The sequence below is a fragment of the Oryctolagus cuniculus genome, chromosome 6, assembly GCF_051225735.1.
Source record: "Oryctolagus cuniculus isolate XC-2025 breed Fujian yellow rabbit chromosome 6, ASM5122573v1, whole genome shotgun sequence".
NCBI lineage: Eukaryota > Metazoa > Chordata > Mammalia > Lagomorpha > Leporidae > Oryctolagus > Oryctolagus cuniculus.
In genome coordinates this window covers 23,033,813-23,057,777 of record NC_142872.1, presented here as the reverse complement: position 1 = coordinate 23,057,777, position 23,965 = coordinate 23,033,813, and the positions used below count along the sequence as shown (strand labels likewise).

At 58.8% G+C, this 23,965-nt stretch overlaps 1 protein-coding gene across 3 annotated transcripts in view; it reads left to right on the top strand.

The window, feature by feature from the left end:
- Positions 1–23,965, top strand: part of FSTL4 (follistatin like 4) — a 360,281-nt gene that overhangs the window by 245,304 nt on the left and 91,012 nt on the right. For all 3 annotated transcript variants that reach the window (XM_051844203.3, XM_051844201.3, XM_051844205.3), the window contains one exon: positions 22,294–22,481. In XM_051844203.3, coding sequence (XP_051700163.3) covers positions 22,294–22,481 — 188 coding nt within the window. The remainder of the gene's footprint in view (positions 1–22,293; positions 22,482–23,965) is intronic.

Below are 23,965 nucleotides of genomic sequence, written 5' to 3'. Positions count from 1 at the left end.
AAAAGAGAGCTTTTAGGGTTCCAGCTTAGTGAACTTGGTACACCAAGTGCCTTGGGCTCTTTTCTAGTTTTACAACTAAACAAACCCCAGGACAGGAGCTGGCATCCCATATGGGGGCGGGTTCATGGTCCATCTGTTCCATTTTCAATCCAGCTCCCTGCTAATGTGCCTAAGAAACCCACAGAAGGTGGTTCAAGTCCTTGGGCCCCTGCACCCATGTGGGAGACCTGGAAGAAGCTCCTGTCTCCAAGGTTTAGCCCAGCCCCGACTGTTGTAGCCATTTGGGGAGTGAACCAGCGGATGGAAGATATTCTCTCTCTCTGTCTCCCTCACTTCCTCGCCCTCTCCCTCTCTCTAACTCTACCCTTCAAATAGTTAAATATTTTTAAATAAAGAAAGAAACCGCAGAATAGCATCAGGGGTATTGGAGAGACACAAAGGTCCCGCCGACCCTGCCCCTCAGCCACACCTGCTGTTGGGGTCAGGCGCCCCCACTGAGACACCACAGAGACCCATTGCTATGCCCACAGCCACACAGCCCTTGCCAGAAATGATGGGCGGAAGCTGGCTCCAAATGCTTTTGCTTTCTTGGGTGTTGTGGGTAACAGTAGAGCCGCCTCCCTGAGGGGTAGCAGGTGGAAGGGCAGGGGACCCGTGAGACCAGAGCACCTCACCTCTTTTCTTGACAAGGGCAGCTGTCTTCGCTGCTGCTTTCTCTGCATGCACCCTGGCTCCACCTAAACCTCACCACCCTTTGGGCTGGGCCGGCCCCACAAACCTCTCTTCACCCTGCTGCAGGTCTGCACCCATTTCTCTTCTGGCCCCAAACCAGCTGTTCCCTGAGCCCTGCCCTGTGTGAGCACCACGTGAGCTGCCAGGGTGATGATAAGGTCACTGGCCTCGGGGCGGCGGCCTGTCTGCAGTGTGCACGCGGGGTTTCTGTAAGGAAGAGCGTTTCAGGGTGGCCTGGAAAGACTGGTTGAGGACAGGCAGAGTGCAGGGCACTGGCGGGCGCAAGGGTGCAGGGGGTGACACGGTCTGCAGTTTGTGCGGAGATGTTGGCAGCCGGCTCTGCTCCCCTTTCCAGAGAAGCGTGGGAGAGAAAGAACAAACAGGGCCTCCCTGAGAAGTCCCCGGGACCCTCTCCCAGCCCACCGCCCTCTCACGCAGGCACTCCTGGGACCACATGCCCGGGAATGCTGCTGGGCTTGCTTTGCTGTGCTCCGGGGCTGGGCCCTGCTGACAGCCAGCGGGCAGCCAGCTCGTGGTCACGGTCGCCCTCCTGGGTAGTCAGTGCATACACACGGGAATCCGTGCACACATTTCTTACTTCGCCTTCCAGAAGTTACTAGAAAGGTACTGGCTGACGGCTGTGTGACAGTGACTCAGGAGGGCCGAGGACGCCGTACAGCTGGACCTGGCTGTGGTTCTGCAGCCTGGCAGTGTGTCCGTCTATCCCAGGAGGCTTTGAGGCAATGAGCAGCCTGGGGCCCCTCTCAGGAGGGCAGGGAAGACAGAGACCCCAGCAACTCTCCCCTGCAGACGTCTCAGGGGCAGGCTGCACGTTTCTGTTGAGTTATCTGAGTGAATTATTTTATTCCTTTTTTATGTCCTGAGCAAACCCACATCATCGTTTTATTAATGTACCCGCAATTACTGGGTAATGATGTCCAGTTTAGTGTGGGCTGTGATACGGGGCCGCTTAATCAAATGTCTCCGCCGTGGGCCTTGCAGTTCTCTGGGGCCGGCAGCTTTCCCCATCAATTAAGCTTCAAAGAACTGGGTCCAAGGCTCATCTACGACTGTGTCTTTATGTTTCTTTTATGGCTCCCCTGCCTTCTCCGGGGGTCTGTAGCGACACGGGAAAATGCGATGTGGGCTGAGGTATGTACTAGTGGGCGTTCAGGGAATGGCTTTATAATGGTCATTGCAAAATAGTGAAGTACCTGCTTTGAAGTAGGACGATTTATGTTTCCATTACAGTCCCCTCCGAGTGCCCATCCCCACACAGCGCCACCAGGAAGAGGCACACTTTTTTCTGGGCTCCAGGAACACCCTGAGCTCAAGCCCCTGCAAGTGTTTCCTGTGGAGAGAAGTAGGGCTTCCAGAACCTTCCACACGCACGACCTTTCTCACCCTCCACCTACCCCTGAGAGACTGGGATTCCCATCCAAATGCAGAGGAGACCTCTACACTGTGCAGGGCACCCTCCCCTGTGCCAGGCTGGGCTCCGTCCTGGGCCTTGACTCTCAGCATCTTCAGGGCAGAGATGATCATGTGGATCTCACAGGAGAGGAAATGAGGCCCGGGAGAGAGGACCAGAGTTTCTATCAGGCAGACCAGGGCTGTTCCCCTCACCTGCAGCCCACGTGATTACAGAACACAGGTACAGCACAAGCCCTCCAGTCTGGCCAGTGGGCACGCAGGGGGAACTACACATGGAGGGAGGGAGGGCTGGGAGGCGAGACCGGCACCCTGTTGGCTCCACTCCCCTCACTGCTCCACACTGCAGGGAACTCCCTCCTCGTCCGGAACAGAGAACAGACCCCTCGTTCGAGGCCGGTGCTGGCCAGACTGCCTCAGGCCCCACTTGTCTGCCATCATTCTTCTCAGTCCCCAGTGAGGTGAAGGCGTTGGTTGTGACCAGAGGAAGGTTTCACAGAGGCGGAAGTGAAGGCCTGTGAGCGTGGAGAATTCATGTGCAGTTACCCTCGTGGCTGCTCTAAGGCATTCCAGACCCTGGGGTCAGGAGAAAACTCGGAGCCAACGGTGTGTGGGAGAAGCCCCAGAACAGAGCCCTTGGGGTCATCCCCTTGCTTATTTGATGCCTACTGGCGAGGCCGGGCCGCTGGCTCTGAGTCTGTGACGAGGGAGCCATGGTAGATAAGCAGAGACAGTGGGTGCTCTGAGCTGGTGCCCAGGACACTCGGAGAGCTCCCAAGAGAAGTCTGAACCCGGCCAGCGGTGCTCGGGAAAGTGACGTGTGGGGAAGCCACATGCCAGCTAAGACCCAAAGAAGTTTGGGCGTTTATTCAGCAGGGAGAAATGGCTGTGGTAGCAGGGCCCGGAGGTGACGCCGGCGCTATGTGAGAGAGTGGAGGCTCCGCTGAGACCCTGGGGCTGGTGCATAAGGGGAGGGGTGAGGCTGGAGAGGCAGCTGGGCCAGCCTAGGAGGACACTGCGGACCCCTCTGCAGCAGGGGGAGCCCCTGAAGATTCCTTGGCGCCTAAATGGGAGAGGATTGGTGGGGGGCAAGACTGGGCCCCAGGAGGCTGGCCCTGGCGTCTTGGGCATGAGGCAGGATAGACAGTGCCCTGAGCCAGAGTACAGGATTTGGAGGGAAAGAATTTAGGAGATGGAGATGGCAGGAGCCAGGGCCGAATGGCTAGGACTAGACAGGAGGTTGAGGCGTGGCAGACGTGTGATCTGGATATGGGGATAGGTGGAGGGGCCATTCGCTGAGGGTGGGGTGGAAAGGAAGGAGCGTCTCCATGACCAGTTCCCCTCAGGCCTTTTGGGGCCCAGGGGACTGTGTGGGGTGAGGTGAGGCCAGCAGGGGCCCGGGGTAGACAGCGAGCAGAAGCCTCACTGGCCTCCCCTGTGCCAGCCCCTTGACCAGGGATCTGTGAGTCTAGTAGGGAGTGGCCAGGAGAGTCTGCCAAACTTAGTACCCTGGCTCCAAAAACCCTGGCCTTCTGAGAACCCAGAAATAGGGGCTGGAGAAATAGCCGGATGCCATCACACTCAGACACCCTCAGGTCCTCAGCCACAACCAGAGCTGAAGCGGCCGGGGGAGACCAGGGCAGGAACCTGGAGCCCGCAGAGCCCAGTCCTGGGCCCACACTCATGTGCTGCCACCTGGGGTTGGACCAGGGAGGTGCACTGACCTGAACAGCTGGCACATGCCCCAGGGCCTCCAGGAGCACACGGCACAGGGATAGGGGTATGCAGCTAGAGGTCAGGCGTGGGCAGGGCCAGGGAGTGCCCAGTCCCTGGGCAGCTTTGCAGCTTCCAGGGTGTGCACTGTGCATCAGGGGGGCAGAGGCTTTAAGGATAAGCCAGACCCTTCTAGAACTGTGTCCCCACTGGCCCCTGGCTCTGCATACTCAGCCCCTCACTGGCTCAGCCCAAATACGCACCTGCTGACAGTGACCTCCCCACAGGTGACCCAAGCAGCCAGTCACACTCACGCACAGCCTGTGACACACAGACATCCAGAACTCCCCTGCCAGCTGCCTCCCACCCACTCCCCGCCACAGTTCCAGGCCACCCAGACACCCAGCTAGGCCACACCATTACAAAGGAGCTTTGGGCACAGCCATGATGGCTTTAACCCCATAGTCTCCATGCCTCGAACAGCGTCACCCAAGATGCTTGCCTCCTGTCACCTTAAAAGCTAAACCACTTCCACTGAGCCAGGCACGCCTGGAAGAGGCACTTTTCCAGCTCTTGGGTTGGCTCTCTGGTGAGGGGTCTGCTGCCACCAGCACCTGGAGCTCATGTCCGGGAGGTGCTAGTGTCCAGTGTGACGCCCGGCCCACCCTGGGAGACACCAGGCGGCAGGAGGGCTTCCCCCGAGTTGGGTGGCATTTGAAATCCAGCTTGTGCTTGTGTCCATTGGGCAGCCTGTTCTCAGGCCAGCCTGCTCCCTCGTTTTATGTTGATGGTAGTTCTGCACCATTTTCCGCAATGCATTAGCTTGAATAAGTAGTGTAAAAGCTATAATCACGGCCTTTCGCTCAGATGGGTGCGATCCACAGAAGTGGACCCAGATCCATTCCGTGTAGGCTCCGCCAGCGGCAGTTTGGTGCTAATGCGCCCCAATTAGATAAGCCGAGCCAGCTGTGGCCACCGCGAGTTCGAGCTCATTTCCTTTCAAAAACCAGGAAGAGAACTGCAGGGCTTGCTGCAAAGTGTTCTCTGCGGGCAGCTGCTGAGTTGGAACACGTACTTAGGCGTTGTCATGTGGGGTCACAGGCACAAGCAGCCCCACCCAGAATGCGGTAGCCCAACCCTCCCTGATCTACAAGGTAATGCTGGAGCAGACTGTAGAGAATAGGCCTGGCTTCCCCACCCCAGCCCTACACGTGCAAGGGCAGGTGGAGGGCTCTGGACCTTACCAGGCAAATGCTTCCCTGAGGGCAGCACTGTGGGCCTGCAGCCCCCAGCCCACCCCCAAAGTGCAGGCCTGTGCCAGCAGTGTCCCACGGCTGGTCTGAGCCTGGGTCCCGAGCACACATTGTGTGCCAGGCTTCCATTCAGCCCCATGGAGGCCCAGGAAAATGTGACATAGCCCCTGCCCCGGGGTGCACACTGTGTGGCTGTGTAGACAGAGCTCGCTCTCCCCAACACACTGGGCCCTGAATGCCCAGAGGCACTGGAGGAAACCCGCACAGGCTGGGGAGTCAGGACAGCTCCAGGAGGGGTGACTGCTCTGGCTGGCTCAGCGGGGGACTGTGTGGGGCTGGCACAGGGGTGGCAGTGGTCAGGGCCCTGGGACAGGGCCGGTCCCGGGCCTGACTAGGTGGAGGAGGCAGGCAAGGAAGGTCGAAGAGAGATCTTGGTGGCTCGGATGACCATTCCAGGCTGTGTCATCAGCTGTCAGTTTCTCAGTCCTGCCCTGAGCCTATGGAGACAGGTGACAAAATCATTGACACCATCACTTCCCCATCCCATTCACAGACTCCTGCTGCCCTCAGAGCAGGTAGTGGCTGAGGAGGGTGCAGGGAGGAGGCAGCGGAAGGAAGGGACGCGGCCCACTGTGCTGCCCGTCTGCCTCGGGCCACAACCCTTGCCTTGCCCTGATGTCCAGCCTGGGGCCTGGCGGGCCTTTGCACTTCACACAGCCAGGGTCAGCACATGCTTACTGAATGGTCAGGGCTGGCCAGGGCTGGCCGGGCCCAGCCCCACTCCACCCGGCCTTCAGTCCAGCTGACTGGGGAGGAGGGTCTGTGCTTCCAGGGGCCTCACTCGAGGGGCTGCCACCCTGTGGGTAAGGTTGGAAGCCCTTTGGCAGTGCCCCTCCTGGTCCCTGTCCATCAGGGATCCAGGCTTAGGGAAGCCCTGGTCGGGAGTCCCAGGACTCAGGGTAACTCGCATAGCGGGGCAGGGCGACCTCCTTAGTACCGATCCCTGCCAAGCTGGGCGTTCAGTTGGTGGTAAATGATGCCCTGCTGCAGGACTGCTGTTCCTGCTTGGATCGGGTGGTTCAGCCCCTAACAGTTCCTGAGCAAGCCCTCTGGGGTGTGGTGGACGTAAGAGCTGCAGCAAGTCAGACACCAGTCCTGTGCTGGAGGATCCCACCGCAGTGCCTTGGGCCTCATCCACTCTGCAAGTATCCCATCACGCCACATTGCCAAGAGATTTAGCACCATGGACGGCAAATGGGGCAAGTCTAGTGCAGGGTCTGGATTCTGATCGCCCTGGGAAGGCAGGGGTGAGCTGGCCTGGGGAGCCTTCTAGAAAAAAAGGAGGCAGGGACAGGGCTGGCCAAGATGGCATTTCTGGTACAGGACCCTGACTCTGCCAGGCCTGGAGGGAGCCAGCTGGCTTGTCCAGGGATGACCTGCTGCTGAGCCAGGCATGAAAGCACCATGAGGTGAGGTCGTGCGAGTATCCACCTTGGTTCCCTCTGAACAGGAGATCCTTGAGGTCCTTACATTTCTGTGCTCAGTGAGGCAAACAGGGCCATGGCAGTCAAATCCCAACTGCACCTGATCCTCTTTTCAGTCCTTGAAGTACTGGGAGCCCAGGAGGGGATGAGGGTGGCAGACAGGCCATGACGAGGTCTGTGAAAGGCTCCTCAGGCCCCATGTGCTCAGGACTCTCCAGGGAGGCCACTGGTTGTGCTGGGGCCTCAGAAACCCTCAAAGGTGCAAACTGACCAAGCCACTCCTCCATGCCCAAGTGGGTAGACCAAGGGCTGTAGCCAGGCTCCTGACTGGAGAAGATACCTGCCGGGTAAGCACTGCCCACCCAGGTACCCAGAGTCTCGGGAGCCTTGCTCACAGGGCTGCTGTGGGAGGTGGCCCTACATTCTTCAGGTGCCTCCTGGGAATTGAGTGCAGGGGTGATACCAGGAGGCTAGGAGGACCCCTGACTCTAGGGCTTTTCCCTCCTTCCTCCGAGGCCGCTCAGCAAATTCCACCTCCACCCAGCCTTCTCCCCAGGGCCCCCATACCTGCTCCACAGCAGGTGGGCAACCCATTTCCTGGCAGAAGAGATGCCCAGTCCAGAATGGTTTCCTGGGCCAGGGCAGGGTCCTGGAGACAGATAAGCCCCTGCTGCTCCAGTTGGGAGAGCCTGTCCTTGGAGGCTCCACTGCCCACCCCTTCCCCCACAAATCCAGGCCTGGGCTGGAGTGAGGACAAGGCTGTGAGCTCAGGTAGGTTTCAAATGTGGGGAGACATCAGGTTACCTTTTTGAAATAAACACATCACTGAAGTCTGACACATAGAGAGAAGTGAGTCAATCACGAGTGTGTGGCTCACTGAGTTCCCACAGAGAACATCTCGGTGGAACCAGCACTGGGGTCAAGCTATAGAATCTTACCCTCACCCACAAGAGCCCCACGCCAGGCCCTGTCTATATCCCCATCCACACGTGACTGCTCAGGACAGGACAGAGGAAGGAGAACAGGGCAGAGGCTGGAGGGAGTGGCCCAGTGAGGGCAGCAGGCCCTGGCTGACTGATGTGGGGGTGCCCTTGGGACACAAGCCACCTCCTAGGAATTCCATAGCACAGGCACAACAGCAGTGGGGAGTTGGCCGTTCCTGGACCCCACATCCAAAGAGAGACTTCTGGAGGGGAGGAACACAGGTCACTGTGGGGCAGGACTGCATGATCTCCCAGGCTCCCTCTTGCCCTGGGTGATGCCGTGGGATGCTGGGCTTCTGACCTCCCAAGTTCCAGAGGTCCGGATGGGAGTGCCCTTCCCTTAAGCAGCTAACCCTGGCAGCTCTGTGTCCAAGGACCCTAGCACACATCATGCAGCATAGATTTTTCTAGATGTTGTTTCCTATCACTCTCACACTCCTCCCTGTACCTGACCCAGGAGGTCGTTCCCAGTGCATGAGGCAGCCTGTGCCTCCACGGCGAAGCCCTCACTCTGCTCTCCTGAGACTTCACCGCCCTGGAAATTGGCTTCATTTAGAGGACCCTGCAGTCCACATAGTGGTGGCCCCACTTTTCCCCAGCCCTGGGTGAGATGTCAGCCAGCCATGCCCCAGCCATGCCTAGTGCAGGAAAGGCAGGATGTACCAACGTGGCGCTGCTAGTAGGATCTGACCAGTAAGAGACCCTCATTCCTAGGTAGGGCTCCAGCATCTCGCTCTTGCTGTGGGAAATCCCCCCCCTCTCCTCTAACAGCCCCCTCCGTCCCTCCCTTCCGCTTGACTACCATCTCATGGAGCTTCTCTCCCATGAGAGATCTGGGAGTGAGTACTGCAGGAAATGCCCCCAAGGATGTGGGGCTCAGCATGCCAGGCTACACTGGCCTGGCTCCATCACCAGCCCCTGGGCCCTTGGCTGACCTCCCACTGCTCCCTGGCCTTGGTTTCCCATTAGTACCCAAGGAGTCTGAGCTGTGTTGTCCCTCCATAGGCAAACAGGGTAGGAGGATGGGGCTGGAGCTTGGGCTGAGCTGCGGGTACACAGCCCATGTCTGTGGGCTGTACCGCCAATCCACAGCTGTGTGGGAGAGACAAGGGACAGGGACAGATATGGACTCACTCCCCAGTGTCCTTTGTGCACTCAACCCCATTCTGAGGGCCTGGGGCTTGGAACCTTGTTAGGAAACAGAAATCAGAGTTCCTATCTCCCTCTTGCAAGTCTAACCAGAAATCCTACTCACCAAGTCAAGGTCAGTGAGGTGGACATGTCGACCTGTAGCCCCAGTTTGTACTGGGGCCACTGGTGTCATCACATAGCGTTTCCTGAGACTCCTCAGAGAACTCAGGTAACATTGGCCCTTCTGCCTGGAATGTCCTTGATGGAGTTTTCAGTGGCGCAGAGCCCAGCTCAAAAAGAGGCAGGTGGACATAGCCCGAGACGAGCCCCACTATCCGTATGGATGACAGGAACCCAGGTGCCCTGGACACTGGCCCAGGATCTCAGGTGTGAACCCTGCCAGTCGCCTGAGGTCTGGAGCCAGGTCCATTCTCCATCATAAGGCCCAGTAGGGCCCCTCTTACCGCTCGCTCCCTGGGTCCTGAACCCTTCCCAGCATCTGAACCCATTGCCATGCCAACAAGACAAGAGGAAGTTGAGCTTGGGCTCAAGGATGTAGGAATTGTGGAGAGCAGAGAGAGGGCTGGAGCGGGTGCTCGGCGTGGGAGTGCCGTGGCAGCCAGCTCAGCCCTGTCACACAGCCAGCAGGTGCTGCTGCCCTGGTGTTGGGGAGTGAGCAGCACAGACGCCCCGACACTGAGCTGTGTCTCAGATAATGCACTCTGTGGGGGAGGGGCTTGCTGGGCTGAGAAGCCCCTCAGTCCCCTGGGCCAACATTCTCAGAAACAAGAGCTTCTGCAGCCCCTCCCAGACTCTGGAATTCTGGTCAGGCCCCAGGCCCAGGCTCCAGGGCAGGAGGGCCTGCTCGGCCCACGCACTGCAGATGCGCCAGGCTCTCCCCCAAAGGTTTACCGTTCTCTTCCAGTTATTGTGGGGTTGTGTTTTGTTTTGTTTGGGTCTGGGATTTGCTGTCAGTCATGCGTGTCAGAGAGGTTAAGAGAAATCTTCAAACCTCAGGAAATTTCTCTGCGTCGACTCGGGCCTAACAGCCTCTGTTCAGGTGATGCCAGTACCTGCGGAGTCCAGCCAGGGCACGAAGTCCCAGCTTACGGCAGCCCTGTTTTCTGATCCCTGTCTTCTGAAGTGAGTGAGCCTGCGAGCCCAGCCAGGCTGGCGTGGCAGAGGCTGGGATGTGGTCACTTGCAGGGAGCTCCTTCTGGCATCGCTTGGCAGCCCACTCACCCCTCCCATGGAGGAGGAGACGTGCTGCTGCTTACCTTTATTTTTTTTTAATTTATTTATTTTATTCAGAAGGCAGAGTTACAGAGACTGAGAGATTTTCCATCCCCTGGTTTACTCCTCAAATGACTGCAACAGCTGGAGCTGGGCCTTTCTGAAGCCAGGATCCAGGAGCTTCTTCCAGGTCTGCCACGTGGGTGCAGAGGCCCAAGCACTTGGACCATCCTCTGCTGCTTCCCCAGGCCATTAGCATGGATTTAGATGGGGAGTAGAGCAGCCAGGACTTGAGCAAGCACCATATGGGATGCTGACACCGCAGGCAGAGGCTTAACCTACCACGCCACAGCGCCGGCCCCTGTTCCTTACCTTTAGAACCCAGTGGCTCCATGGCTTGGCTCTGGAGTTGAAGATTCCTGTGTCTGCACCAACACCCCTGAGACAACGCCAAGAAGAGAAAAACACCAAGGCCCAGGCCAGGCATCTGAGATACCTGCTTCCCACTGCCCCGGCCCAATGCCTCACCTGCTGGCCCAGCATGCCCATGCCCTGCCTCATGGGTGACCCTGAAAAACAGGCAGGATACAGCGTGGTTCTGGAGGGGGGCAGATGGCACAGAGGGAAGCGGGCCCTGATGGTACCTACGTGGAGCCTCTGCTCTCCTCTGGGGGCGTGCTCTCCCACCCCGTGTGCAGAGGTGAAGCCCCTTCCTCAGGGGCTGCTGTCTGCAGCCCTGCATGAGGCTGGGGGCTCCAGGGCGTGATTCTACGACACGTCTGCCTCCCCACCCTTGCAGGGGTGCTGCCTCTATCTGCACTGGACTCTAATACCCACAGTGCTCAGGAGTGAGACAGGAAGGAAGGCCATAGGCCGGGCTTGCTCACGTGTATCACATGTCTAACTCTATCAGACCTGATGCTTGCCTTATACCACACATCTTTTGTGAAGCTCCATTTATTATCTTTTGTGTGTGTGTGTGTGTGTGTGTGTGTGTGTGTGTGACAGGCAGAGTGGACAGTGAGAAAGAGACAGAGAGAAAGGTCTTCCTTTGCCGTTGGTTCACCCTCCAGTGGCCGCTGCGGCCGGCGCGCTATGGCCGGCGCACCATGCTGATCCGAAGCCAGGAGCCAGGTGCTTCTCCTGGTTTCCCATGCAGGTGCAGGGCCCAAGACCTGGGCTATCCTCCACTGCACTCCCTGGCCACAGCAGAGAGCTGGCCTGGAAGAGGGGCAACCAGGACAGAATCCGGCACCCCGACCGGGACTAGAACCCGGTGTGCTGGCGCCGCAGGCAGAGGATTAGCCTAGTGAGCCACGGCGCCAGCCTGCATTTATTATCTTGAACTGAATATGTATTTTAACGAAAACTGTGAGATGAACAGGAGAAATGGAACAAAGGTGATACGTGCAGTCAGACGTCAGCTGTGTGTAGAATTTGCCAGTGTGTTTGGGACGAGTTGAATACTCAGTGTCGCTTTCGGCGCTGCAGTTCTGCAGAGTGGTGAGCGACTCCTGATCAGGTGGTGATAAACCTGCAGTTGACAGCATAAGGTGCATCCTTGGAAAAATCCTTGCCAAACCCTGGGGGACAGGAAATGCTGTGAACGTGACTCTGTTGGATTCTAGGGTGAGATGGCAATCAGCAGATGGAGTGCCACACAAGCAAACGTTGAGCACGCACCATGGTACCACAGGGAACAGGCCCCTGGCCCCATCTGCTGGGTGCCAGAGAGCCCCCCAGCTGTTGAGAGAACTCAAAGCACCGCACAGAGTTCCACAACACTTCCTGGGGACCTGCAGGGCACAACACCAGGCTTGAGAGCGTTAGACACCTGCCTTGCTCGTGGGTGAGTCCAGGTGGGAGCAGTGTCTGACCCCTTCACCTCCCTCTGGAGCCGTGGCCCTTGTCTCAGCCCCTGGCTGAGGCAGCGTCAGCCCCAGAGCCTGCTGTGACTCCAGCAGTGTCCACTGCTCTGCCTGGACACTCAGACGCCACAGCAGCTCAGGGCTGTAGGCAGCGTGTGTCTGCACTGGTGGGCCATGGGATGCTGCCCGGGTGCACGGCTCTTCCATGTGGTGAGTGTTGGGGAGAAAGCCCCCCATGGCGTTCCAGAAATCAAGTCAGTGGAATTAAGTAGGAGGAGGGACTGCCCACTCCACAGTCCCTCCTCCATTCCCACTTCCCAACCAGGACCCTACCCTTGGCCAACACCAGGGCTTCTCCGGGGGTGTGGGCACGTGCATCGGGGGAGAGGGGCCCAGGTGCTGGGCTTCTGGAGCTGACAGCAGGCATCCAGGGTCTCTGGGAAGCCGGCGCCCACCGTCCGAGCTGGTGACTTAGTGAGGGACCTCCTTGTGGGGAGGTCTTCTACCAACACAACAGTGAAAACTAAAGTCTTCAGCGCCAGGCAGCTTTAGCATTTATTCGCATTTTCAAACATCACTCTTCCACTCTGAGGCCACCTGACAGATGTGCCAGTCAGCCATAAAACGTATACGTGGCTCCCTCTCCCAGGAATCCAACCAATTTTGCTTTCTCTAATAGGAATGAAAGGAAGGATTGGAAATGTCAAATGGCAGATTGTACAGCAACATCAATTGAACCAGGCATTTGTGAGCAAATGTACCATTTATCTAACAAAGGTCTAGCTGGTTTTGCTCATTTAGATCACCTGATGCTGGGGCGAAAATTGAGATGAGGCTCGGTCCATGCACTCAGGCACGTGGAAAGGGAGATCCTCCCTCCGGTGCTGGGTGGGGCCTGCCGCGCCACACTCCAGCACAGCCGGGGAGCGAGGCATGAGGCATGCATGGCCCAGCGTGTGTCAGACCCATGTGGGGTCATAGATGTGCAGATTCTGTTCTTGGTCCCCAAGCAGCCCTTGTTCCTTCAGCCCCGGAAGTTCGGTGTCAGCTGGCATCATAGAGGCAGTGTATGGAAACAGATATGGACGGATGGCCAGCGTGGCGCTAGACCCCGCTGGAGTCCTGAGAGGATGAGGAGCTGCAGGCATTCAGGTTTCCTCAGCACCCCACGGCTGCCAGAGTCTCCACACCCCAAAAGCCGGGCCTGGGAGCCCAGGAGTGGCATGGCCAGATGCCAGCAGGTGACCTTGCAGGGAAGTGACCCTGTCCGTGGTGGCTGTAGCTCCACACAGCAAGAGAGAGCGTGAGTGCAGTGCTGGGCCATTGTCCTGCGTGCTCTGTGCCCTCTGCTGGCCTCTGCTGTGGTTAGAGGGACCAGCACACCCTTGCCCGGTACGGGGCCAGGACCCAGGTGTTGTAAGGAGCCACCTGGCTGTGTCCCTGGGTCTCTGCTGGAACAGGAACCCTCTTGCTGTTGCCTGGGTTGACTTCCTGCCTTAGTCTCTGGTGGGTGTCACTTCCAGACCCCAGAGCCACTGAGCTCTGAACCAGGTGAGCCCTGCCATGCAGGCCTGGTAAGTACGTTTGCTGTCAGGTGTGCTTAGTGGATTGTCTGTGCTGGAACCAGCAGTGACTCTATTAAAAAGCAGCTCCCCAGGCCTCATCCCAGACCCTCCAGAGTCAAGGCCCAGAATTTGCATTTTTAATAAGTCTCAAGTGATTCTAAGACAAACCAAAGTTTGAGAACTTATCCAAGGGTCCTCACCATGCTCCTTTCCAAAACCCTAGCAGCTCTCCCGCTCTCTGTTCTGCCTCAGCTGGGCCTGCCCTGCGGTGCCTCTCGGGAAAGCCGAGTCAGCGGGTCCTTCTCTGGTTTTCCTGAGGACCCCATGTTGTGTTGTGAAAGACCATGGACCCGGGGTGGTATTTGGCATAGCAGATCAGGTACCAGTTAAGACACTCACACCCCAAATCCGAGTGCTTGGGTTTGACTCCAAGCTCTGGCTCCTGACTCTAGCTTCCTGCTAATGCAGACCCTGGGAGCCAGTGGTGATGGATCAGTAGTTGGGTCCCTGCAACCAGCATGGAAAACCTGCCTGGATTCAACTCTCAGCTTCAGCCCAGCCCCCCATTCCCAGGGATGTTGGGGGGGGGGGGGTAAAACAGCAGATGGGTGCTGAGAGTGGAGAGATCCTTCTCCCTCTCCCTCTCCTCCCTCCCCCTCCCCCTCCCCCTCTCCCTCTTCCTCCCTTCTTCTCAAGTAAATAAAAACTTTTTAAAAAGAAATAGCCTGGACCAGATTCAGGAAGCCTAGGTTCTCCCGGACCTGCCGTTAGTCAGCTTCATGGTATAACCATGTCCTTTCCCTGACCTGGGCCTCAGTTTCCCCGTGTATCTACTGAGTGCACCGGGCCGCTTGCTGGTTCTGGTGTTATTCACACTGCAGTGAAGGCAGGCAGGGTACAGCTGATGCGGGCTTGTGCTCCATGGGTCCCCCATGGCCTTGTAGACAAGGAGAGCGACAGTGTTCAGTGCAAAGATGCAGAGACATCAGGAGCTCAATCCTTACCTCCAGAAGTTTTGTCTATGGAGAAGGCAAAACAGAGAAAAACTCCGCTGGGCTGCACGTGTGGCTGGAAGCCGACAGAAGCTGCTCCGTGGACTGGCCTTGCAGGGAGAGTCAGATCTGAGCAAAGGGCCTTGCAGGGAGGTGGGCACCTGAGAGCAGAATCTGCCGCAGGTGGAGTCGGCAGTCTTGCAGGGCTGGCATAACCCATGTTCCTGCTCAGGCCAGACGGGAGCCAACACCCCACAGGGAGCTCGAGTGCAGGGAGAGGCCCGAGGGACAGCAGCAGTGGCTCACCAGCTGGCATGACTTCAAGCCCCCCTATCCGAGTTTGGGGATTGTGGGAAGACTCTGTCATGTGTGCTTAACAATCTCTGGAATTTTCAGAATTTTGTGGCTCAGTCAACCCTGCCAATGAAACTTCATCATGTTAGCTAAAATGTATCCTAACGATAAGCCCACTGGCTTTGGCGTTTATTGTTAATTGAATTTTCCCAGAAATGGCAGCATAAAGATTGTTAATGTTCATGAATTTACATCAAGTTAAACATCTGTTCCTCTTACGCTAAACTCTAGCAAAGTTACGGCAGCTCATAAATTAAATCTGAGTGTAAAACGCTTCTTGCTCTTTGCACAGCTTAGCGGTCTCAAAACACACCTCGGAATGACACGTCGCGGCCAAGGCCTGCGTGCAATGTTGGTGCCAGACGATGACGCCACACTTTTGCTTTGGCAGTAAAGATGGCAGCTTTCTCGAGGTGGCATGTGACTAGTTGTCAGGTGGCCAGGGACCCTTGGGAACCATGTCGCTAGAGTGTGTGGGGAGGGGAGGGTCTGCCCGCAAGCAGACCCAGTGGCAGCCAGGTGAGAGTCTCTGAATCCCGGCTCTGGCCCCAGGTCTGCCTGGAGGGAGCTGAGCTCTCCTACCTGCTTAAGAAAAGGCTGCAGTCCGGGGAGCATGGCCCAAGGGCACAGCTGGCCGCTGAGCGGTTTCCGTGGGGACGGTCTGCAGATGCTTTGGGAAGAGATGCCCACAGCCTGTTTGTTGGCGACTCAGAGCACAACCCTCTGTCTCACCCCTTCCTTCCTCTCTCCCTCCCTTCCTTCCCCCTGCCCTGCCCCTCTGACCACTCCCTCCTGGAGAGTCGTGGCTTCCATTAATGGCTAAGGAGCTCCTTCCTGCTTTGTCTGCATCCCGCGTTCTCTTCTCCAGCAGATTTGAGATTCGTAGAGGGACCCCCAACTGCAGTCCCTCCTGCTGCAGTACTCTGGAGGCCATGGTGGGGCCTGGATTCTCTGTCCCGCACGCCCTGCCTGTGTCTCGGGTTCTGTCCAGGGCCAGCCTTGTGCTCTATCACTAATCCGGCCTTCCCTGCAGCTGTGCCTCCTGCTGGGGCAGCTGTTGCTGGCATAGCCCCTGGGCCTGGCCTCTTTGCAGAGCTGCCCTGGGCTGTCCTGACAAGCAACTGCAGAACAAGAGAGCACAGCATTTGCTCCAGGGAGCAGCCTCTTGCCTGCCACATGCAGTTTGGAGGAGACTCTTCTTCATGAACCAGAGTCCAGAGGGCAAGAGCCCCCTGTGGCCCGGAGTCACGCTGTGTGACCAGCTGTGGAAGTTTGGGGGAGGGGGGAGTCACTGGCATTGCTCAGGGAGGTCTGAGCTTCAGTGAGCTTAATTCCACTGCCCCCCAGCAGCCCCCTCCCCTGCCCCCAGGAGCTGATATGGGTGACACAGGCCTCCAGCCCCTCCAGAGTTCCAGACCTTGGCCCCTTGGCTGAGGGTAACTGGTTGTCATCTCCTCTCCACCGAGGATTCCACAGTTGTGTGGTCAGAGGACATTTAATGAGTACCTTGTGCATGCAGGTGCTGGCCTAGACACTGGGGATGCACCTGCAGATGAAGCCAGTCCCTGCCCTGCAGGAGCTCACAGTCCAGCAGGTGCACCTGACATGTACCTGATGTTCCGCAGAAGGCAGAGAAGCAACAGAATGGGAGGCTGGGCAAGTGCAATAAGAGAATACGGAGCAGGGAGGGGCCTCTGCAGGCAGCTGGAGGCCAAGGGCTCAGTGAAAGAATGGCAGTGGTGCATGGCAGGGGAGGAGGCAGCAAGACACAGTCGTCATTCTGGTCCCTGTCACCATGCAGGTGCCCTACCCTGGTATCCAAGGCACGAGCTCGGACCACTTGACCTGTCTCACTCTCAGCTCAGATCCGAGCTTCCTGATGCCTAGGTGGCGACTCCCACCTTCCCCGCATGGTACGGTGCTGCCTCCCCTTGACTCTTCAGAGGCCCCCAGCACCCCCCACACACATCTGAGAAGGAGCGTCACCTGCTGTAGCGTGAAGATGGTCCCTTTGAGGCTCAGGGGCGCAGGTAGCTGGTGGAATATTCCAGTGTGTCCCCCGCTTCCTTTTGTTTCACAACAGAAAGTGTCCCTTTGATGGACATTTAATTCCAGCGGCTGCTACCTGCTTCCTATCTTCCTTTGCTCAAAAATTAAACGCGGATGTGCCCGTGCTCCCGCTATAATCACCTCCCCCAGTTTTCAGGGAGTGCGGCTGGAATGCGAGAGCGTTAGAATCTTCAAAGAGGGACAATTATGGAGGAAGCTAGATTAATGAGGTGTCATAACAACTTAGCCAGATCTGCGACTGACCTTTCTCATGGAGAACAGGCTTGATAAATGTAGTTCATTACCAAGTTCTGACATGAAAATAGGATCGCACTCTGGGCTCCTCGCGGGCTGATCAATATTTTATCTGCCAATGCAGGCCTGAACTGAGCACAAGGAGGGTCCCACATGCAGGAAGCCCGGGGCCAGTGCCAGGGGCTGGTGGGCCTGCCCTGCTGTGCAGAGGGCACCCAGGCCAGCAGGATGGTGCTGAGGGCACTGTCAGTGTCAGGCTGAGCAGGACACGCAGCCTCCTCCCTGAGAGGCCCCAGAACCGGTGGCCGGGAGAGAGGGAGGTAACCCAGGACTTGCACGCTCCTCTGTGGTCCCTACACACTGAGCGACTCACCTCCCTGCCTCAGGGGACAGAGGCAGAGGAGCCCCAGCTCTGACCACCCTTGCAGAGTCCTCTCGCGCTTCCTCTTGTGCCATGCCCCCTGAGATGGTAAGGAGGCAGGAAGGGCAGGGGAGGGTGCCTCTCCTGGGGTCTCACCACCAAAACCAGGTGTTCTCCTGGCTCCCTGTCCAGTGCTCTGTCCAGCCTTGCCATGGGTGTCATCAGTGCTGTTGGTATCTGGCAGATAATAGCAGCCTCTGTCAAGGTCTGTGTCCACCTGGAGTCGCCAGGCAGGGCCATTCTGGGCACTCTGTGAAGCTGTGTCTCTCAGCCACAGTAACTGAGTAAGTTATAGTGGCCACCTGCTGGCACCTTGCGGGGCTCTCGTAGAGGGGATTGAACAGGTGGAGAGGACATCTGTGCAGTTCTTGGTTAAGCTGAGAGCTCATGGGCAGCTTTGCTGCACAGTCTCCCATCACTCTGGCAGCAGCACCCGGTCCCGGGCACCTGCATCTCCAGCCAGAGGGCACCACTGCTTGAGATGTGCACTTGGTCCTCACTGGAGTTCAGAGGTGCTAGATGGGGGTGGGCTGCTCCCCAGGACCAGCCTCAGCCGGGAGGGGTAGAGGAAAACACCCCACTTCCTCACATCTCCAGAGGAGACTTCCCCAGTGTCCCCTCCCCATCTCTGCAGGCCCCGGGAGGGCTTGCGCCCCAGCTGCCCACGGTGGTGACCACTCCTATTTGTGGCCTTTCTCCCATCCCAGCCTCTCTCCCGATCCTTCCTCTGCTCCCCAGGGACTTCTCTGTTCATGCTGCTCGCTCCAAGCTTTCTCCTCGGGGGCTGCCATGGGGAGCCCAGACTGAGATGGGGCCAGCCTCAGACGGAACAGCTAGAGAGGGAGCCTGAGCGAGGAGGGTGACCACATGTGTGCAGTGCTGGACGAGGGGCATCCCCACAGGGGAGGCTGAGCCTGGCCCGAAGAAAGGGGAGCAGCACACGAGGAGAGGCCCCAGGGCAGGCTGGAGCCCGCTGTGTTCAGAGCAGTTACAGCCGTCAAAGGGCAGTGCTGCCATTCTCGGATCTCCCCATAAGGCTTGACCTGGTGTGGGTCACAAAAAAAGACAAGTTTCTCTTTACCAGGAAACCAGCGGGATGCAGCAGCAACACACAGATGCCCTTCCAGGGACTGTGTGTCAGCCCTGCCCACTAGGGAAACAGCCCCCTCAGGTCCCCACGCAGCAGCCCCAGTGAGCCTTGCTCAAGGCTCAGAGCTCAGGGTTGCATGGGAGTGTCCTGCCTTCGCCCTGGAAGTCACGCCACCCCCGCGCCAGTCAGTGTCGGAGTCTCTCCCACCCTAGGCTCGGCTAGGCCTCCTGGGTGAGGACGGCCATGACACTCTAAATGTCTTGATCAGCTCCCACAGGCCACCAGGGGGGAGTGCGTGGGTACCAGGTCTCTGCTGCACACCCTCCTGGGACCTCCCTGCGGAAGGAGCGCAGTGTCCTGAGGCCCAAGGAGAAACTGGGCCTGCCCTGCCATGGGCCAGAGAGATGGAGGCCCCCCTCGCTGGGACCCAGGCCACCACAGTCAGGGCCAGGACACACAGGGGTGCAGGAGGCAGGGTGCTCATGTGGACTGGGGGTGGTCCTGCAGTGGCCAAGATAAAGTACATAAGTGAGCCTGGCAGCCAGGGAAGGAGCATGTGGGTGGGGGTGTGGTTAGATGTGAGGGCCCTGGGGCTCGCCTCCATACGCCCACTGTCGCCACCCGCCGTGTGGCCTGCACGGTGGAGAGCAGGGCTAAAAGGCCTGCATGCAGGTGAGAAAGTCTGCGCTGTGCGTGTCGACACCCCCTGCCCAGATGCAGTGGAAGGTGAGCAGGACCAGGGGCAGATGAGACGCAGCTAGGACGCTGGCTGGAAAGAGCTCATAGGCCTCCCTCCAGGCCCTGCCTGGCCTTGCATGGGCGCCAGCGGAGCCTCTGGCCGGTGCAGTGCCGGCAGTAGTCTCGGGAGGTGAGTCGCGGCAGCTTCGTTTTCTCGTGCTTTGGACTCCTGGGTGCGCTGATGGGCACACGCTCCATCACGGAAAGGGCAGAGTTTACAGCTGGAAGCAGGTGGGAGCCTTCGCTCCAGACCAGGTCTGACCAACCGCAGGGCTCCCGGGCTCCCCACGGCTGAGCCTCTCCTCCCTGACCGCCCGGAGCCCGAGGCCACTGTGAAGGGGAAAATGGTGTACACCATCACCCCTACATACCCTGTCAGGACCCCCATTCTGGGGTGTCCACTGCCTGCCTCGGGACAGGCCAGCTCCCCTTAGAGGCCGAGCTGGGAGCTACAGCTTTCCGAATAGAACAGGGAAGGCTGGCAGTCCCCTTCCCCAAAGAGGGGCGAGGACAGGGAGCCACAGCAGGGCTGTCTTGGCTGGCCATGAGGCAATGGAAGGCTTCCAGAAAGAGAGTTAGGGTTTGGGGAGTGGTCCTGTCCATGGGTGCAGGAACCCCTCAGGTTGGCTGGGCTCTGTGTCCACGACTCTTGCCCAGTGCTGTGGGGCCGCTGTGGAGTGCTGTGGAGCACAGTGATGCGGGGTAGCGGCGTCATGTCGTGAGTGCAGGCAAGAGCTCTGGCAGCTGCTCCTGGGATGAAGAGGGGCTGGGGCCCTTCCATCCGTCTCTGCACCCCAGAGGCCAGCAGAGCCTGCACTGGAGGCCTTGGGGAAGGAGGGGGGCAGAGGAGGTTGAGCCTGTGTTAGGGTGTGAGTGGCACTGCCTGCCCAGCATCAGGCGCGTGGTTTGCAGATGGAAGCTGGCAGCGGGGACACTGACCCTGGACACGGGACGCTGGGGAGGGCACTCACCGTTGGCCCCAGATTGGCTTCCAGACAAGTTCCCACCTTGCTGACAGGGCAGCTGCAGGCTGGAGATGCTGGCAACCTGTGCATCCCAGGGCGCTGTAGGACGTGCTGGGAGGGACAGAGCCTGCGGAAGCTGTCACAGTGCCCCCTACACACACACACACAGCTCGGCAGGAGCCACCTCCATGGTGTAGCCGGGTTACTGGTGTTGGAGGCGTGGTAAGTGCCTGGGAAGCTCAGAGGAGCTTTGAGCCCACCACAGTGAGGAGGAAGGTGGGGGGATAGGCAGGGGTGACCCGTCTCTGCCCGGGCCTGGGCATATCCCAAGGAGCCGATGGCCACTAGCACTCCTGGGGAGAGCATCCCATGGCCATGCTGTCTGCCGGCTGTTGCCCACCCCTAGGACAGCCAGTGGGGTCCACATGGCACCCCAGCAGCCCGGTTCTGTCCGTGTCCCAGGTCTGGGCATCACTCTGGCTTGGTGGGTGGGGGACAGATGTGAGCAAGACTCTTCCTCTTCTTTGCCAAAACCAACCTCTGATCAGGCCCGGGAAGAAGGCACCTGGCAGTGGCTCCTTGCCTCGGCGGGAGTAGTTCTGCAGTGGGCTGAGACCTCTGTGTTCAACTCCAAGCAGCTCTGCAGGCTGGAGACCCGGGCTGGCTAGGGGGTGGTCCCGGGGTCTCCCAGGGACGGACACCCAGCCGGGCACAGGCGAGGGGTGGGAGAGCGCCGATCTTGTCAGAGCAGGGAGCCTCCCAAAGAGCAAATGGATCTGGTTGTATTGAACACGGCAATTGATTTCTTCCTAAATAAACATGCAGAAGGAAACGGTCATGGGCATCTGTTTCTGACAGGAATCAATCGACCCCAGATTGGCAGAAAATCGAGAAACATGAGCAAGTACAAGAGGAAGAGGTTGGGCATCCAGGCTCATCTGGTGAGGGAGGCAGGAGGAGAGACACACGCACAGCCCAGCAGCCCCCAGACTGCTGCCCTTCAGAGGATACGGTGGAGGGAGGGGCAGCTGTCATTCTGTGAGCCCTGACTTGGACCAAGCCAGCCAAAGCCCTTTCTGAGTGTATCTTATTTAATCTGCTTATCCCCACTTTGTAGATAAGATCACCGAGACCCCAGGACCAAGGCTATGCAGGCTGCAGGCTGGGGCTCCAGCCCGGGGGGGCCTCAAAGCCCATGCCCCGCAGCACCACTCTGTTGTCTGCGCACACACAAGCCTTGCCTGGGGCCCTAGAGACTGCCCTTGGAAGTAAGGGGAGGAGCCCCGGGCCCCACATAATCCATGCCCAGCAGCCCGGTCATTGGCCTTCACCCCAGAATGGATGGCAGGGGCCCACACGCGCAGTCCAGGGCTCAGCCAAGCCAGCACAGGAAGTTCTGCATCCTCCAGGGCCTGCCCTGCTCAGCTGACGTCCCACAGAAGCCTCGCCGGTGCACGTGTCCAGCGCCGTCACCAGCAAGAGGAGTGACGTCACGGTGCGTCGCTGGCCTCAGCTGCCAAACTCTCGCCCCCCAGCGAGCACAGGGGCCTGAGCGTCGTGGCATGAGCACAGCCTCCTTTGCCTCTTGGCTGCACACTTGTGTACACGTGTTTGTTTTGAAGTCATCCAGCTCTGGGAGTGTCCCTAATTACCTTAAGCAGGGCTTAATAGTCCTGTTAACTAAAGCTCTCTAATCTCTGAGGCTAAGGATCCAAAAGCAGCCTGTAAGGTAGGATTAAGACAAGCGCAAACTATTACAGAGCGGAGCGGGGCCAGCTCCACTGAGGCCGTCCCCCTCTGGCTGCTGCCCACTCGGCTCTGGCTCTCAGCCGGTGCTCGGCAAATGCCGTGGGCCAGACAGAGCCGCGCATCAGCACCAGGTGCGGCACGCATTGCGTGCTCCGTGAGCATCTGTGGGATGGGTTGCTGGGCAGACGGACCAGCAAGGGCCACGCCGCCCGGGGCTGTTCATGAGTGAGCCCTCTCTGAGGACCAAGGACTGAGTCTCGCTGCAGTCGCCTCCTCCTCTCTTCCAGGGGACACGTGCACCATGGCCGGCTACACCCATCTGAAGAACGTGCTTGTAGCACTCCATACCCGACGGCAGCCACTGCAGGACAGCAGCCATGACCCTGCCTCCCAGCAGCGCCACCTGGTGGAGTCTCTGTTTCAGGACCTGGACACAGACAGCAACGGCCACCTCAGCGGCTCTGAACTGGCCCAGGTGGGTACGGGCTCAGGGACAGCGGCCCTGTGGGCAGCAGGGACACTGAGGACCACGTGGGAGCCCATGTTAGGACAGTCGTTTGTAACGGTCCTGGCCAAGGAGGCCCGAGGTACTCCCGGCCTCAGAACATCCTGCAAACAGTGTTCCTTACTTCTTCCCGCCAGCCTCTCCCAGCCACTCTGCACAAATAGAGACGCAGCCCCCTCAAAGGGGCTGGTCCCTGATGCTGCCTTCATCCATCCCAGGGCTTTCCCCAGCAGGAAGGGTCAGGGGAGCAGCACTGGCTTCCAGCAAACATCCGTGGAGCTGCACGCTGGGCATCCCCAAGGCCTCTGCCATGAGATGACACCAGCCCTGGATATCCAAATGCCAGCAGCCCAAACCCAGCCTGTTTCTTGTAGGAAGTTCTGTGTGCACTCCCACGCCCACCTCCTGTTTGGGAAAACCTTGGCCTTGGGCCCTGTGGTTGGCCTGCCTCCCCATCCCATGCACACCCTTGGTCCACACGGTGGTGCAAGGGTAGTTAGTGTCTGTGGTGTCAAAGGCAGGGAGAGCTGAGCTTCCTTCCCTGGGGCCACAGCCTCTGCCACCTGCGGGGGCGCCTGCGGGGTCCTTATGGCCCAGTGGCTGGGCCCCGCCAGTGAACTCTGGGGGATGCCCTCCCTTCCCTGCACCTCCATTTCTCATCTATGAGCCTCGCAGTGTCCACAGGAGGGCTCAGCGAGCTCAGGCCAGGTGCCTGGCGCGGGCTCTGTCCTCAGCAATGGCAGTGGCCACTGTTGTCATCATTATCATCTTTGCCATTATTTCCTTCTAAAACATCTCAGCCACCCTCTGCTGTCAGGGAGAGACTTTGTCATCTCACGTCACAGACCTATGCAATCGAGGAAACTGAGGCTCGAAGGAATCAAGCCACTGGCCTGAGCTGTGTTCACTACCCAGCCACAGTAAACTGAGATGCAGCCCCAGAGAGCTGCCGGGCACACACCTGCTCTCCTCCTGGCCCCAGGGGCTCCCTTGGGGTGAATGGCTCCCACCAGAAGGTTCCACATAGTCTCTTGAGGTCTGTGGAGACAGCAGGTACTCACAAAACCCAAGAAAGGAGCAGCCAGCCCAAGGTCGGAAGCACAGGCTCCCAGGCTCAGGGACCTCCACACCAGCCTGTCCCAAGCCTGATTCCAGGGAGCTCACTCTGCTCCCCCAGACTTGGGCTGCATGTGCAGATAGTGCAGCAAAGGAGGCCTGCTGCCCGGCCCTGCCAGCATGTCACCAGCTCCATCAGCACAGCCCACAGCTCTGACGGAGACCCCAGCAAGGGGCAGGGCCAGGCATCCCCAGGCGACCGGAGCAGCCCTGGTTCTGTTAGTCACGGCTGCCTGTTGAAAGAGACTCCTGACAGTTCCCCTGCTGCAGGCTGGTCAGGGAGAAACACGGGCAGAGGTGTGAGCTCTCGGCACCAGGCCCACGTGGCTCCCAGGTAG